At 40.0% G+C, this 17,708-nt stretch overlaps 3 protein-coding genes across 6 annotated transcripts in view; 2 read left to right on the top strand and 1 right to left on the bottom strand.

Annotated features, from left to right (window-relative positions):
• The window catches only part of zmat5 (zinc finger, matrin-type 5), a 346,127-nt gene that overhangs the window by 179,514 nt on the left and 148,905 nt on the right, over window positions 1-17,708 (bottom strand). The window lies entirely within an intron of this gene.
• opn4xa (opsin 4xa) lies at window positions 1,103-14,576 on the top strand. 4 transcript variants are annotated; one of them, XM_083983697.1, is made up of 10 exons: window positions 1,103-1,342; window positions 5,447-5,582; window positions 10,199-10,332; window positions 10,559-10,762; window positions 10,872-11,043; window positions 11,558-11,719; window positions 12,020-12,127; window positions 12,213-12,387; window positions 12,730-12,873; window positions 13,009-14,576. In XM_083983697.1, exons 2-10 carry the CDS (start codon window positions 5,449-5,451, stop codon window positions 13,495-13,497), a joined length of 1,722 nt encoding a protein of 573 aa, XP_083839823.1. In that variant the 5' UTR covers window positions 1,103-1,342; window positions 5,447-5,448; the 3' UTR covers window positions 13,498-14,576. The 4 variants fall into 4 exon arrangements, with proteins under 4 accessions (XP_083839823.1, XP_083839822.1, XP_083839821.1 ...); XM_083983696.1 differs by lacking the exon at window positions 1,103-1,342 and having other exon boundaries at window positions 5,240-5,582; window positions 12,733-12,873; XM_083983695.1 differs by lacking the exon at window positions 1,103-1,342 and having other exon boundaries at window positions 5,240-5,582.
• Window positions 17,589-17,708, top strand: part of pdlim5b (PDZ and LIM domain 5b) — a 36,347-nt gene continuing 36,227 nt past the window's right edge. Inside the window, exon 1 of the mRNA XM_083983694.1 lies at window positions 17,589-17,671. The gene's annotated coding sequence lies outside the window, so the exon portion shown is untranslated. The remainder of the gene's footprint in view (window positions 17,672-17,708) is intronic.

The following is a 17,708-nucleotide window of genomic DNA, read 5'->3' as shown; positions in this document are numbered from 1 at the left end:
GTTCAGCCTTGTACCCGTGACGCTCAAACGCCCGCTCAGTGAATCAGCTGGTCAACACAACCTTGTCGTTTAACCCAGAAAATGATTGAGCCAGACGCAAAGAAACCACACATGACCTAGAAAAGAAAGTCAACAAAGAAAAAAAAAGCAACAAATAACTAATATCTGCTTCCCTGAGATACTGTGTCAGGATTTGTTATGGAGAAATTCTCTTGGAGGTGCAGTGACCCGTAAGTGTAAAGGCTTATCTTCCTCTTGCTGGATGGTATCCACTAGGCTGGATCTTCACAGAGAAAGCCCATTTTATAAGTCAGTGCATCTTCTGACCCGGTTTGAACCCCATGCAGCCTGTTTCAGGTGCGAGGACAAAAGTCAAACAAAAGGGAACAGATTTCAGACAAATATTAAGGGCAGAAGGAGGTGCTGTGACCGCCTGCTCAGTTCTGCATGAGATGATAAACATTGGGAAGCTTTTTACCTGAGTGCTTTTCTCAAGATCTTCCTTACACAAGAATGAGCAAGAACAAGTCTGATGCTATGTAAAAGGCAGGGTGTTTTTCAAAACCACAAGACTTCTTTCCGCAATCTTCAGAGCGCCCAATGGGACGCGGCGGCTTTCTCACCTCACATGTAATCAGGGCCGACATCTGGGGCTTGCATATTGTGCCAGTGGCAACGGATACAAAGAAAGCAATGCTTATGAGAAATAGTTTTCCTGAGAGTGTATTTTATTGTGTGATTTGAAATATATTTCTATAAGAGAATTTTCCAAGAGTTTGATTTTCATCAGTTGTTCCCTTAAAATGTCTTCAATACCACCTACCCACACAAACAAACAAGCAGCAACACATACATGCACTCGCACACACACACACGCACACGCACACGCACACGCACACGCACACGCACACGCACACGCACACGCACACGCACACACACACACACACATGCACCACACACTGGCTTGATCGATGCATTGTGCCATATGAGAGCTGTGTGTGATGGGTAGCCAGCAGGGGGATGGGTCAATGTGCAGCTGCTCTCTTTCCATCTCTCTTTCTATGTATTCTCATAATCTCTCCAGCACCGTGAGCAGCGGCTGACTGCTGCTGCGCTGTGTGAGAGAATCTCCATCTAACTTGGGGGAGAACTTAGAGGAGCAGACCATCGATCTTCAGCTATTTCAACTGTGAACGTGGTGGATTTTACACCAGTTTTTTTTTCAACTTCTTCTTTTTTTACATGCTGTACAGTCTCAGAGTCTCTGATCCTCTTCGCCACTCCACTCTGCAAACACAGAGGTGCCCTGGAGAGGAAAAAGGGGTTTCGCTGTCTGGATAAGGTAAAGTTATGCTTTATTAATGGAATTACTAAAAGTTTTACAGGCTGGAGGTCAGGCTTGAGTCTCCTCCTGGATTTTATGCTGTGCCCACTGTGTATTTTAGAGCAAATCTGTTTAAAATCAAAACTATGGAGCAGACTAAGAAAATAAAAGGTTGTGTCTTGGGTTTGTTGAAACATCAGGGGCTTCCATATTCCTGCTGAAACATTTTTGTTAGTTTGTTTCAGCTTGTTGGTTGTATCAGTTTAATGTTTGTGTCTCTATAAGGAAAGATTCCTTCTCAAATGTAATGCCAGAATTAACAGGAAAATCTCAAAACAAACACACTTGTTGATTCACCCTATGGTCTGTGTAATGCTTACCAGTACATTTGAATCATTTAGAAAAACATTTACAGTTCTTTATCACCTTAAAATCCATTACACAGGTGTTATATTTCTCAGTAATTCACTTACAACTCTACAAGAATCAGGTGAGATGTTCTCTCCTCTGGCAAAGCTTATTCGATCCATTTGCTTTCCATGAACATGAAGCCAGCTTTTGAATGAACATGAACACATGCGGTGCACCTGTCCCGCTTATGAAACGTTCCTCGGAGATGGTCACCCATGAAGTGAGCATGGTTGCATCTCATCAGATGTGTGTTTGATTTATGCACCTTTAGCTGCTCGTGGTTATGAGACAATGCTTTGATGCCCAATGAGGGGAAGTAAGAGGTGATTGAGGGTTCCTCTGACGCACAAGGCTCAATGAGCACAGCAAGAGTTCCCTGACACTCTGCATGCCCGTGTATACTTGGCCCATTGTGCTGTAATGCAGAAAAGGATACAGTAAAATCTATCAATTTACAGAATGTAGTGTTTTTAATAGAAGCACATGCTGTACGCAATGTTTTTTACATGCAAGACCATGAAAAAGACATAATATACTCAGTAACATGCTTCTCATGTACATGTATTATGAGTCATACATATTCGCCACGGCTCTGCTGGATTAAGTACAGTATAATCACTCAGATTAATTTTAGATTAGACCACTCTGAGTCAGCTGGACACCGTTTTTAACATGTTCTTGTTCTTAAACAAACAAATTATTCATGTGCTACGCGACAGATGTTTTATGGCTTCCTCTGTAAATTGATGTGACAGAGAGCATTGTGCTGCTCCAGCACCTAACTCCCTTCTATAATGCAGGTCGGGGCCAGACAGGAAGCGGGTTTACATGGGATAAATGCTGTTAATGTTGCGTGACTCAAATATGCACTCCTGATTCCATCACATTAACAAAACATAGAAATCCTCTTATAATCACTGCAGCAGCTGAGCAATGGCCACATGGAGCAGCAAGGTCCATACAGCCATTGTCATTATCAATAATGCCTGGCTTTAATCACCTCTGTGCTCAATATTTCTCAGTTACTCGCAGTGCATCAATCGTGAATCATTGGGAATTTGTGGCAGTGACATCTTACCTGTCACACTGCTGTCCAGCCGTGATACCTTATTAGAGCTGTTTGTAAAAGTTCTTATGTCCTCATGAAAACCCCCAGAGCACATCAGTTCAATAATACTGAGTGAGGATCTCCCCTCTGAGCAGAAAGGCCATGGCAGCTTCTCTGCTCTCCAACTCTTACCGTGATTAATACTCAGCCCGGCGATTTTACAGTTTTGCGAGGCTGAGTAATTGATATTAAAAGGCATTGACTGTCATAATCCCCCTGATTCTATAAGCTGCAAAATATGGAATTAATTTACAAGAAAACAGCTGGAAAATGCAAAAAGCAATATTAACCTGTTAATGTCATGCTGGTTTAAATACAAATAAAAAGCTATTCACAACATCCAACAAGTCTCCAACATGTAAACAATTACCGGCTGTGAAATGTCTTTCAGTATCATGAAAAATAAGAAGACTAGTCAGTTATTTTCTTGATAGAGCTCTAATTGAAACAAATCTTGTTACATTGTGGTCCAAAATAAAATGCAAAAAACATCTCCATCTTACTGCACCGCCCTCTGATCCATCCGTCCACATGAGTGAGGCTTGTCTGTATGCATGAGGTGTACTTACTCTCAAGAACACATTTCTGTTTTGTTATGTGTGAAGAATGGCACGTGCATGGTTTCTGAACATATCCAGGCTTCATGTATGTGGCCCCTGGTGTGCAAATAAAACTATGAGTCTCCAGCCATGCTTGCAGTTCTGTGAGGTTGTGCTTAAAGTGATAGTTCAGGTCATTTGACGTGGGGGCTGTGTGAAGTACTTATCTGGAGTCAGCGTACTGCCTGCAGTAGATTTGGATTAACACTCTCCCAAGTTCAGAGAAGCAGCAGGAGCACAAGCGATGTGCAGCTGTGGACGAGGGTCAGCAGAAAAATGGATTTTAGCCACTGGTTAAAAATAAATAAATAAGAAAACACAAAATATCAGTTAAATGTATTCTTTTTGAACATTTTCACCACTTTATCTCAGGCCCTTTCATCTGGCACAAGTGTTACACAAACCAGAAGATACCCAGACTTTCAGCACAGCCAACAGGTTGAGAGTATTAGCAGGCTAACGTTTATGAATTAACAGAGTACAATGGGAAGGTGAGGCTGATGGGAATAACATTAATTTTGCAGGTACAATATTTAGTCACAGACTATTAGACCAATTTAAATTTTGACTTGATGATGGGCCTTGTGATATTTGGGCAAACTGATGTCAGCCAGTAGGGGTTTTAGGTGTTAAAATGAGCAAACAAAAAAACAAAAAAGCAGTAGAGCAAATGGATGTAAAAAATGGACTTGATGATGGTGATAGAGAAAAAGTTAAGGTGTTACAACTTATCCCGGGGACAGCACGGATATGACCCTAATTTCATCCAAGAAAGAAAGAGAAAATTCACTCAAAATCATAACCATTCAACAGACAGACATTACCATTATTATTAGCAAGGTGTACAGTTTTAAGCCTTTCAGTAATTATCTATCCAGCTAGCTAGACGGGCAACAATGTCCAACCAACCAATCAGACGACCAGTGTTGTGTGTAACTTACAGACACATACTGTACAGCAGAACAGTGACCTTCGAATTCCAAAATTTCCTGTTGGAAACCTCTCAGCTGAGTTTCAAGAAGTCATGAGTACAAAGGAAATGTGGGGATTTTCTCAGATTTCTTAGAGGGAAATGGTCTGACTTGGTACATTTCAAACAAACAAAAGATCACAACTTAAAAGATGCATAGAGAATAAAATGTAATACAAATCATAAATGAACAAAGACAAATTCAGTCACATGAGCGTGGGAAAATCAACATACATTTTTCATATTGTATCATATCATGGGCTTGAGCAACATCATATCATCTATACTCAGAGTCCTCCCATCCTTAGACAATCAGGCTTTGAACGTGACGGACACGCAGCCTGTCTGATGGCATCACTGTCGCATACTGAAGAGATACAATCTGTCAACTTTGGAGCAAATCAAAGTCCGGATATAAATTCTCTCACAAAAGTAAGATCAAACCTAGAGCTGTACCCTTTTCTAGGTAATTATATTGCATTGCTAATTGTTTTGTTTGATTATTTCTCTGCCTGTTTGGTTCTTTTGTGTTTCTTTTTATAGAAAAGTACATCTACGCAGTTTAGTTAATTGTATGTTATTATCAGTTGTTTTGTCAGTCTGTTTGTTTTTGTTGTTGTTATTGTCTTATCTTCTTTTTAAAATTCTTCTTTAAAAACTGACTATTTCAATTACACTCTAAAAGCCCAAATAGGAGCAAGAGTTTAAACATTGGCGGAATCTATATATTATTTATTATAAATTCACTTTTTTTTGCTATATTGGAACTATGTTAAACTGGATTGTCCCTGTTAAGTACACAAACAAAACAAGATGTCGACATGGCAACAGCAGACTGAGCTGTCACATCTTCGTGTTTTGCCCAGCAGACATTTATCTTGCTCATCATTGTAAGGACTCTTACATAATGCTGGAGAGTTTAGTAGGTCAGAGGGGCAGAGAGGAAGATTGGGTTTGCATGAAATCCATTGGACGTACTATACAGAACAAAGACCCACTGATGCCGACATCTGTCGTCCTGTTTCCCGTCACAGAAATGGATGTGGATCACGGATTCTATCGACAGGTGGACGTCCATGACCACGCTCACTACATCGTTGCCTTCTTTGTTTTGGTGATTGGAACAGTTGGGGTTACTGGGAATGCCTTGGTCATGTATGCCTTCTCCTGGTAAGATACTTTTTTTTTTAATGCAAGGAGTGATGGTGAAGATGTAATTACTGGTGTCATTATTCAGCTACTTGTAAATGACTTGACTTTTCTTTTTCTCTATACTTGAAACTAAATCTTATTCATAATCTTGCATCTCTAAAATTCTGCATTATTTATTTCACACTGCGTCCTACCACCAGGCTTCATTACAGTCTTTAATATTTTGGAACCACACCTCCATGTGGACTAGTTTCTCCGATTTAATCAAAGCATCATTTCATATCAGCACTTTTTCCATTTCAGCTTCAATAATATACAACTGTTCTCTCATTTAGATTTCCTAATTTAGATTTCACACAAAGTTTTATTTTAACCACAACATTAATCCATTACCTACACTTTGAGTTTTCCGAGTACTGATAAACAGATGGAAAAAAACATGACTATGACTGAATTTTAGCTTAAAGACAAATAAACATCAATGACAGTGACAGTGTTGATTAGATACTGTAGGCCTATGCAATTTAATTTAATTTTGCTCCCCAAATAGGATAAATAGGTCAATATCTGAAATATTTGATTGATGATGATACTGAACTAGAGTATATTAAACATTAGTTAACAACATTAGCAAGGTACTAATATATATTAAACATTATTCCACAATTCTATAGGTTCTAATGAATAAAGGACTTTAAAAGCAGCTGTTAATTACTAGAAGACGCAGTCATCACCCCCCATATTTGACACAGTTTATTACAAGCCTAATTTAGCCTATCACATTTATGCATGTGAACTAGTCCTAAAAACAGATCCTGGGAGTCACACAGGCCGGCACAGATGGACTGTGGGAGCACAGTGCTTCACTGTTCATGTTCTGTTGGATCTCCAAAAAAAAAAGTAAATTCACAGAAGCCGTCTGCCTGAGGACTGTTTTGTTCATCAGGTCTTTAACACATATTAAACAGTCCCTGGGGTGGCACATTGTAATATCAAACAGAACATTTGAGATATCCGACACACTTAAAGGTTGAATATGGAGAATTACTAGAATACCACCATCCATTGATCAAGATAGGCAACAACAACAACAACAACAGAAAAATAATTCTAACCTACTGGCAGATACGATGTAAACAGGAAGTCATTATCGAACCTGTCAAAATTTTAAAAACAATTAATTCAGACTAAATATAATTTCTTATGGAAAAGCAATACTTTTGTTCTGCACTTCTCTAAACACCCTGTGGGTGTATTATTTTTGAAAAAATATAGCTTTTAATAAAGATTATCCATTCAACCTTTTATTCAATAAAACTGAATATATGAGTACACTGTTGGAATAAAGTTGGAATAAAATTTACAGCTTCTCATGAAATGATTGTGACAAAGTGATTCATCTTTAATAAATAAATATATCTTTTCATATCTTTTTCGAGCTCTTCCAAAGATATCACTCCACGATTAACCTTTATAACAGGAATAAAAATAAGAATGTGTCTGAAAACAAAATGATTCCAACTTTATGGGCAACAGTGTATTAAATCTACTAATATCAGTATATCAGCGCATTTGTTTTACACACTGGAAGAACAACTTCAAAGCCGACACTTTAGTACAGTTTAAGAGCACCAAATAGGGAAACAGTGTGTTTTTGCATTACTGTATAAAGTAGATGTCGCACACACAGGCAGAAAGGTCTTCACAGCCTGCAGGCATTCAATACCAGGAAGTGGCTTAGTGATTTTCTAACTGTGCTGGATAAATCAATGAATGAATTCAATAATTCAGCCAGCTACTTGCTTATCTACATTGAACACTACCCTTCCACCTTTATGAGGGTATAGGCAAGCTTAAATAACGGTGTAAATCAAATTAACTATTGTGTCCTGCTGAAATACAGTGGTGATATCTGAGAGGAGGGTTGCAGCTAACACAAAAAAAAATCTATAATTTTATAAACCTTCTGTATTTCTTGATTATTAGCGTTTCTATAACTTATATTCCCTGTATCATAACAATCCACATCACAACCCAGAACAGCTTCCACTGGCTTTCATGTCAAACCTTAGAGAGGAGAGCCGTCGGACTCTTGTGTGATGCTGTTGCGTCTGGCTTATTTTTTGACACCGCTGGGAGCAACAGCTGGGTGTTCATGTCTGAGAGGACACACGTGGTCCAACACAGTTGACAAGCATAAAGCTCTTAGAATAATTCATACATCTGGTGTGTACTCTAGCAAAACGCTTCGGGCATGAGAGGAATAAAGACCGTTTGTATCAAATAATGAATTAACAAATGGATAAAATAGAAATGTGTCAAACTGTGTCAAGACTGACTAAATATTATCCCTGTGTAAGAGAAGTCAGAGATACAAACATGCACACACTGGAGTGTATGTTATGAGATTAGTATATGGCCACTCCTGGGTATATAGTCTGCCGGTGAATGTAGCTAAGGACCAAGTGTTAGATACAATCCTGGGCCTGACATGTTTTGTGCATTAAGGTCCAACCTCCAGTGATACTGTACCTCAAACACAGCATCACTTGATCTCTTCTCCAGTCACACTTGCGCGCTCCGCACCCACTGGCCTGCATGTAAACACACAAATACACTCAATCTTATCTCTCTGCAGCGTTTACATATTTTTGCTCTTTTCACCGTCAGAGAGCAAAACAAGGGAGAGAGCAGCCAAAGGCTGTCTGTGATAAATGGAGATTGGGCAACTGTTGAAATAAATATTTAACTTTCCAATTCAAATTTAGCCATCGCACAGGGAAACATACAGTACCATTGTTTTCAGCTCACTTGGAACAAAACATTTGGGTTGTGTTCTTACACTTACACACTACCCATCTCTGTTATATCACACAGAATAAGTATTATCTAATACAGTAAATATGAATGTGAAATGCTCACTGACACAGATTACACTGACACCTCACAGATGAAAGACATCAAAGGCTGCTATGAACAACAGTTCTTGTGTATCTGCATTTAGAACAGCTAGAACTAGATTTTGTTCTTTACCAGATTTACGTAATGCAACAAATAGACAAAGTCAAGGGCTTTTAGATTCTCCTGCACTGTTTCTAGACGCTTGTTTCAATGGAACAAAGGCTTTGAATATGATAACCAATATCGATTTGCTAGGGTTGTGTATGATCTGCGCTGCGAGTTGCGGACGGCTGTGGAGCGCACACCATGATCATGCATTACAATGTGACCATCTGTGTCCATGTGCAGGTTTAGAGGGAGAGCTGCCAATATCTGCTGGCCATGACATGTGCTGCTATAGCTGCTGCTATAAAACGTATTAATGCAGGCACAGTTCACAGGTTTTCACAAAGTTAATCTCTGTTAAGTAGCAACACATTCACTTTCATTCAGCCCCTCTGAAAGCACCACGGCCATCACGGAGTGAAGATGATGTCAATACGGGTTTGATTCTTGAATATCCTCCAGGCATTTGGCTAACATTGCCTTTGCCAACAATGCATCTCAAGTTAAAGGTCATTTATAATTGTAATTTTGGCCTCTTGTGATGAAGTTTCTGCTTGGACTGCCTCTTCTTTCAACACTGAAGGAACAAAGAGTGGTATTGAATATGTGTTTCTATTCCTCAAGTGCCCGACTTTATGGTCTGGTAATCATTTGCAAAGAGCTACAATCTTGCATCTGCAATGAATATGTACTTTAAGAGAATTAATGATAGTTATTAGGATGTTACAATATTATGGAGGATGTAGATTTGAGAGTTATTGGATGGATTTTGCATTGGCTGGGGTTTTAACTTCTCTCTATGTTTGTGCACCACTCTGGGGGCAAACAAGAGCTTCCATAAACTGGAAAAGTAATTTTAAGAACAACCTCTGGACACAGTGGGTCTCTCACTGCAATGCCCTCCCTTCACACACAGTGAAACCAAAACATATGGTTCATGATGCAGCCCGTCACTCCACTACACTCACTGACCCACCCTGGCTACCCACGCTCACCAGAATCTAATTCAAGTCACTAATGCTTGCCTGCAGAGTGACTTCGGGGTCTCCATCCATTAGCTTGAACTCAATCATTCTTGGCCACTGCATTCCTTCAAGGAAAGTCCATTGGCAAACAAGACTGTTCTCATCTGTGGCTACCCAGTGGTGGAACATGGGGACATGGGCACGTCCCTCTGCATCTTCAAGACTCTCATCAGACTGAGTTCTTCCTCCTCTCTACTCCAAACACTCTCCCTAACACTTTTACTGCACTTCTTTATTTGGTCTTCTACCAGCTATTAAACAGATGTACTGTAGCACTTAGTACTAAATCTTTAGTTGTGCCTCACTTTGAAGTCACCTTGGATAAAAGTATCTGCCAAATGAGAACATGTAAATGTCACTGTTAGAACTTACAGGCAATGCACTTGAATTTTACTGTAGGCCCACAAGTTACAGTAAAGAGACAGGCTGTGGTATGTGGTGAACTACTGGTAATATCTACTGATGTCAACAATGTAAAGTAAAGAAAATGTATGATTTAAGAGGTGTATAAACTGTTCTGAAAATGTGTTATGCATAATAACTAGTGTCAAAAATAACCACCATACTAATGATGTGCGACTTTTTAATCCTCATGTGTTTCAGTAACAAGAAGCTTCGGACTCCTCCCAACTTCTTCATCATGAATCTGGCAGTCAGCGACTTCCTCATGGCAATCACACAATCACCCATCTTCTTTGTGAACTCTCTGTACAAGGGGTGGATTTTTGGTGAAACAGGTATTTCTTTCTACATTCTGTTGAACCGTACATACGATACATGTCCTTTATGTTTTCTTAGTGTCAAGAATTCAGGATACTGTACGTGTGATGTCAATATGTAGAACTCATGTATATAATTAAGTTTTGGTGATATCAATCACCAGCAATCTGGAGGTCTGACAAATCACATTACTTACCTCACAGTTGTGGTGACAAATGCTTCCTTCCTTATTTTTCTCCACAGGATGTAAAATGTACGCCTTCTGTGGAGCTTTATTTGGAATCACCTCCATGATAAACCTTCTGGCCATCTCTGTAGACCGCTATATTGTCATCACCAAGCCCCTGCAGGCCTTACGATGGACCTCAAAGAGACGCACTTGCCTAATCATTGCTGTGGTGTGGCTGTACTCATTCGCATGGAGCCTTGCACCACTTTTGGGTTGGAGTACGTAACTTATTCTATCCTCATTACACCATTTTATGTAACTAACCTCATTTTATAGGTTTAGATCATGCACCTTCCTCATATCTGTCTGTAATTTTCCCTCCTCAAGGTTCGTATATACCAGAGGGCTTGATGACCTCATGCACGTGGGACTACGTGACGTCTACTCCAGCCAATAAGAGTTACACATTGATGTTATGCTGCTTTGTATTCTTCATCCCTCTGGGCATTATATCCTACTGCTATCTATGCATGTTCCTGGCAATTCGACAGGCAAGCAGGTAAATATGTGCAATATGAATATACACTGACGCTGACACTCAAATAAGTGAAATGAAATGAAATCTACTTAATAACTGTATAAAACAGCATGCAGCTATTGAACCATATCAACAGTCCTATGTGTTATATAGAAGATTATTGAATTTCTCAGCAATTTCTCTGTATCTCTGTGACTGCTGTCCATTTGCAAAATTACCTGTCAGTATATGAGAATGTAACTGCTTTCCATTTTAGGGTCGCTTCAAGGCTTTTTTAAGGGTCATTGAAATGAAGCTTTGAAATAAACCCTTCTTTGCTTTATTTTTGAGGGCACAAATATGATACTACAGGATTAACCTTTAGCATTTACCTTAAGGGCAACTTATCCACTTTCAGTTTTACCTGTTGACTTAAAGGAATGTCTGAAATCCTAGTGTTCATTACAGATAATAAAAGCAGTCTGCAAATACGACTTAGCCTCTGAAATGGACATTGACAACAACATTTCTTCTTTGTTTCTCTCTGTCCTAACAGAAATGTGGAGAAGTTGGGGTCTCAGGTGAGGAAGTCAACCCTGATCCAGCAGCAGTCCATCAAGACTGAATGGAAGCTAGCCAAGATTGCCTTTGTCGTCATCATAGTGTTTGTGCTTTCCTGGTCGCCCTATGCATGTGTCACCCTCATCGCCTGGGCTGGGTAAATATACTGTACAGCGTGATAAGGGCCCTGTGTGTGTGTACCACACAGAGCCCTTGGTGTTGTTTTCTAACAGTCTGACGGCATCACTTGTGTACACACAGCTTGGTAGCCCTTTGTTTAAAACATAACAACATACAGGATCTTTGCTTCACATTCATTTTCTGCCATCAACCATTTCACCTCTGGTAGAATATGGTTATGGCTGATGACACGCTTACCAGTAAGCTGACACTGCAGTCACGATCAGTAAAAGTGGTGTGCACTTCTAATCTTCAAATGTTTTTTTCACCTTTTTAGATATGGAAACATCCTCAATCCCTACTCAAAGGCTGTCCCTGCTGTCATAGCCAAGGCATCTGCCATCTACAACCCTTTTATCTACGCCATCATTCACTCCAAATACAGGTGAGTGTAGTCAACCAACTAATCACTACCCTAAACATGAAAAAGATGTACGGCTTTTATTGACATGTCGCTATTCTTCCGACAGGGACACCCTTGCAGAAAAGGTTCCCTGTCTGCACTTCCTGGACCAGACCCCCAGGAGGGACTGCTTATCAGTGTCACACAGCGAGTCCTCCTTCAAGGACTCGATGCTGAGCAGACAGTCTTCGGTGTCCAACACCAAGTTTCACAGAGTTTCCTCCATGTCCACGTCTGACACAGTGAGTTTTGACTTCAAAGAGCAGGGAAGCGCCACTGATGGTGTCTTGACAGAAATCAAAATGCACAGGATCATGTGTTGTGTCTATTAAAGAGAAATCATATCCTCTGTTAGTTATCATTCAGTTTTCAGCAGAGCTTAGAAACTGGCGGTCATTTAGCCGGTTAAATCTAGAGTTATGTGGAGTTCATCATTTTAACGTTTCTAATGTAAATTCAAATGCAACAACTTTTCAGCACTGGCAGAGGTTCAAATGTGGAATGATGTACTGTACCACCAATATTCACTACTGTGCCGTATCCTTACTTCGATATACATATATTCATGTGCATATGCCTTGTAGCAGGTTTGGAGCGATGTGGAGTTGGACCCCATCGACCAGAGCCGCTGTTTAAGGTCAAGCTATTCCCTCGCCACTCTGAGGGACAAAGAGTACAAATCATTGGCTAAGGAGTCCAAGGAAAGAGGAAGCCCAAGCCAGGAACAGGTAAGGTAGGTGCTCACATTGTATCTGTTGATATTTACATATAAACCATCTTGAGGTAGAAAGGCGCACAGTTGTGGATTCACAAAAAGACCCTATGCCAATTGTGTTTTGCATTTCATTTAAATTCTGCCCCAGACTCCCATCCCAGAGCAAGGCTCACTGAGCAGATGTGACCACAACCTATCGCCTGAGTCTGTCAACATGGTAATGCCCTCAGCCAGGGAGAGCGGAAGGGAGGAGGAGGAGGAGGAGGAGGAGGCGGAGGAGGAGAAGAGCCCTGAATGCTGGAATAATGGGAAGAAACAGAAAGAGGAGCATGAGAAAGAACAAGAGGAAGAGGGGGGACGTGAGCAGAGAGAGACACGTCGAGTGCAGGGAAAGGAAGAGGAGGAGTCGCAGGCCGTCGTCCAGCCAGACTCTCTGGACAATACTGCATGTATGCACTCCCACACCATCATCGGACCCAACTCAAAGAAAGGCCTTCTGCGCCATGGCTACTGCCGGAAAAAACAGAATGCACAGAGCAGACAGAGAGAACTGCTGCTCAGTTTACAGCCTCTGGACTGTTCGGCTCATCTATTCGAGTCTGTGCAAAGATTTCTCTCCCCAAAACCAGGAAGCTAAATGTTGAATTTACTGTATATATTTATTTAAGTGGCGACATGCTACTGTAATGCAGCACAGTAAAATAAGTTTGTTTGTTTTTTTGTCCAAGAATGTTAAAGCTAATGTTCTCTTATGCAGTTAATACAGTTTTTATTTCAACTGTTTTGCCATGCAGTGCAACTAAATACATTTGTTTTATAGGTTTATGTGCAATAGTATATACACACACACTCTGTGCTGTCAACACTGTCACAGTGAAACAAAGAAAAATCTTTCAAATGGAACCTAAATGTCAAAGGACTTTTTTTTCTCCAGGTCAAAATAAAAAATAAATGTTTTCGTAATGTTTTGTGAGGAAGTTGACTTTATGAATTTAGTCTTGCTAATTTAAATGAGCAATGATTACATTTTGTTTGTTATTCTTTTGAATGCCATGTCCATAATGCACTATTAACATGTTTGTTAAGTCTATAATGCATTTATGAGTGACTGTAGAACTCATTGTATGATGATGTATAACAGCATTTACCATATTTTGTAAGTTGCTGACATTTTGTGCTGTATCATGACTTCAGGCACTTTAGTAATTATGTGTTAAATTATGCAAGTTTCACTCACTGCAGCTACTTTGTTTTACATTTCTGATCTCATCTCAGAATTTTACTATATAACGTATGTGAATGTTTCAGCTACCAAACTTAGCAAGTCATAAAGACACCTGACACTGATGTTTCATCGTCAACTTCTATTACGATACATTCTGGTATCATTCTCATAATTACCAGTTTTAGTCTCAGGAGAAGAAGAGGCACAGTAGTGATCATAGAAGTGTTGCTGTGTGTTATGGAAAATAACCTTCATGAGCTTTATGAGATTTTTTATTAACAATCCTCTTGCAGAATGATCCTCTGAATTTGATGTGAATTGAATCATGCAGCTAATCATAATCTTTCCACATCACTGAAGCCAAAAGCCTGAGTGCTTTCCTCAGCTGTGATCTACAGGGAAAAAGACATGAATACTTCCTCAGAGTTTAATGTGTCTTTACAACTTGCTGTAGCCAGAAAATCAAAGCAGTGTCTTCTTTAATATGCTTTTCAGTTTTCCGGCAGTGTTATTAAGTGTTATAATCAAAAACTTTACTCATAATAAACTTTGATATATGGTGTTACGCATAATTTAACCGAGTCTGTGCATACGGTTTTGTTAGAGAGCCAGACTTCTTAGACAGACTTATTTATCAAATGTGAAAATCTGTTGATGTGCATTTGAACATTCAGTATAGTACAGTAAATGGAGAGGAAGAGACTGGGATTGATGCCCCACACTGGATTCAAAACCAGGGCACATCAGATTCATGTGCTGTGTGACCATGAGCCACCATGATGACAGGAGGCCATAATAACAAGGAACATATGATGCATGCTTCCCACCTGCCCCCCCTTTTTAAAACTTATATCCTCATGTAACCCTGCAGGACAGTTGCCTTAAATATTGAGACCATCTCCCCGGACACTTAAAATGTAATCTTCCATCTCAGTCAAACACCCAGATAATTCCTTTTTGAACTGTCTTTAAACATTAATTTCAGGATCCCATGAGTGGTTCGCTTATCCAGTTATGTAAAGATGATCCAAAGGTATGCACTGCAGTCTTACGTAAAGGACTAGCACACTTCAGTGGTTCAATAGCATTGCACGGGGGTTGGTGGTGGGGGGGATTTTTTTGCTGCTGGGCTTTTTGTCGGTTTATAACCATATATTGACATGGCACACACGTAGCTGAAAGACAGCCCAGTGGATCTATGCGGCACAATGCAAACATCTATTAACATCTAGCTTCAGCGGCTTTGAACAGTTGGTAATCTGGTCATCTGCCAAATAGGTCATGCCTTTTAACACGTAACATGGATCAATGTATGTTTATTCAACAAAATACCGCAGTGCAAAAATAAAAGGATGCAACAGACATCAGAGAGCTGATATAGACAGTCAGACAATGTAATATTTACTCATATTAACTACTTAGAAATCAGCAGGACACATTCAGCCATTGATAAAACTTGAAATGACGTGTCCTCTGACATCATGTGAAACACCACTGTGAATGAAAATGTGATATAAGTACTGACATCCTACTAGTACACTGATTCCTGTCCTCATTGAAACTGTGGATTACACTATAATCATACTGATCCTGATGAATTGTGCACCTGAACAATGTCCAGAGTCCACAGATTGGAGAAAAGAAATCACCAGCTTCACCTTCAACAGCAGACCAGATTATAAACTAAACTAGAAACTTCTGGTGCATAAGGAACACGTGTAGCCTATTCTTTGAATCGCATAAATGTGGTCAGTAATCTCAATGTCAGTCTGCCCATTAGCGCCCTGATTGACGATATGTAACGGTGACAAACATCTGTCACGCTGAATGAAATACAAATCTAACCTTGCTCTTAAAACCTTGTCAATTAAACCTTAACATTACCATATGTAAATATCTTAGGTGGCCTGAAATCTGAATTAACTATGAAATGTGCACTTTCTTTGCTGACCACTAGAGAGCGTACCAACACCATGCCACTACTATGCAACTATGCAAACACTAAATCCTGCTTCTCAATCACTGCCATATCACATTGACTGTATAATGAATTTTAAACAAACGAATGGACAGTTGAATAATGACAACACCAAAACTACAAAAGCCTTTACAGGGAGTAATAACACAAAAGCAAAAACACTACATGAGATCTTTAAACAAAAGGGCAAAAATAATTTTAGTGGTATTTTGATGTGAAACTCTACTGTAACTATACATAGGCAACCTAAGACACCTAAAATATAGGCTACAGAAAACATCCAATGCCACACGGAATAATTGTTTTGTGTCTCATTCGATAGACAAGCTGGCCTATTTAAAAGGCCCTAAGGTTTTTTTTATTCCAGCATCAGTGATAGTGACTGCTCGATCTTTAAAAAGCTCATACAGTAGCCTACATGAAAATGGCATTCGACTTGTCTGATACAGGAGGCATTTAGTGGAAAGAATGACATCACTGTCCATTGATGCAACAAGGTAAGCTGATGCCTTGTCACATGTTGAAATATTTCTTTTCTAACGTCACACAAATCTTTCCCTAATATATTCACGACCACTGACAAATTGGTTCCTCACTAGAATTACATCACTTTCCTTGACTCAGAAATACCAGTGAGAACATTTTAACTGCTTGATTTTTAATTTAGGATGAATCCAATCTGGGGTAGCCTAAATGTAATAAGATTTTAAGAGAGAGGCCTCTGGACAAATCATGCAGGAAAGTTTTAATCAACTGATGGTGTTATTTGAGAAAATAGCCCCTCTAAGGGCTTACGTACATAGTTATTGAGGTAAATTTGCCTGATATATTAGAACCAAGAATTTCCTTTTTGGTTTGGCCTATCAAACCCTGAAAAGAAACCACCACCAAAGCCAAGTATTTCATCTTAATCACATTTACCTTTGTTTTATAGTTTCACTGCGACTATAATTGAGAAAACCTGTTTTTAGCAAAGCTGAAAATCTTCCTTCTTTGGCAGAAAGAAAGTTGCAACTTGCCTAAGTGTTCAAAACCACTGTTCAGCCAAGGGGCTGAATAGTGCTGGCTACTGTTTGAATAGTTATGTGTTATCGCTCAGTGGTTTAAACCCAGTTGTACAGCAGAAAAAATAGTTTAAATGCGAGAGTATAAATCCTGAAAGATGGGCCTTAACCTATAGCTACGTATATAAAAGAAACGCATCACAATTATTTAAATGAGCACGTGGGAGGGTTACAGCTCTCTGATAGGTGCTGATTTTTCGACTTGAACTCACACTAAATGACCGAGTTTCATCATTTGACTCTGACGGGATGAGTTTAGGTCAGAGCCGCCCTGTGAAGGTAACCAGCTCACCTGTGTGTGGTGGTGTGGTGTCTCTCGCGGAACAAGCCCGTGCCTGCAGTGAGTGTGTGAGTGGCGTCGCCCCCCCCCGGCCGCCGTCAATCTCACACGCGCTGCCGTGAACCCTCCCACCGGCAGACAGATGGGGCTGGCTTATATGCGGAAGTTTGAGTTCCGCTCAGCCCAGTTCACTCCGAAACTGACACCCGAAGGACTCAAGTCACGCTTCTCCCTCTGAGCACCAGACCCGGCTTCACGAGCAAGGTGAGTAACGGCACTGTAGCTACTACACCTGACGCAG

This window comes from Trachurus trachurus, assembly GCF_905171665.1.
Source record: "Trachurus trachurus genome assembly, chromosome: 12".
NCBI classification, from domain to species: domain Eukaryota; kingdom Metazoa; phylum Chordata; class Actinopteri; order Carangiformes; family Carangidae; genus Trachurus; species Trachurus trachurus.
The sequence above is the reverse complement of the archived record's forward strand: the minus strand, read 5'-3'. Positions and strand labels throughout refer to the sequence as shown.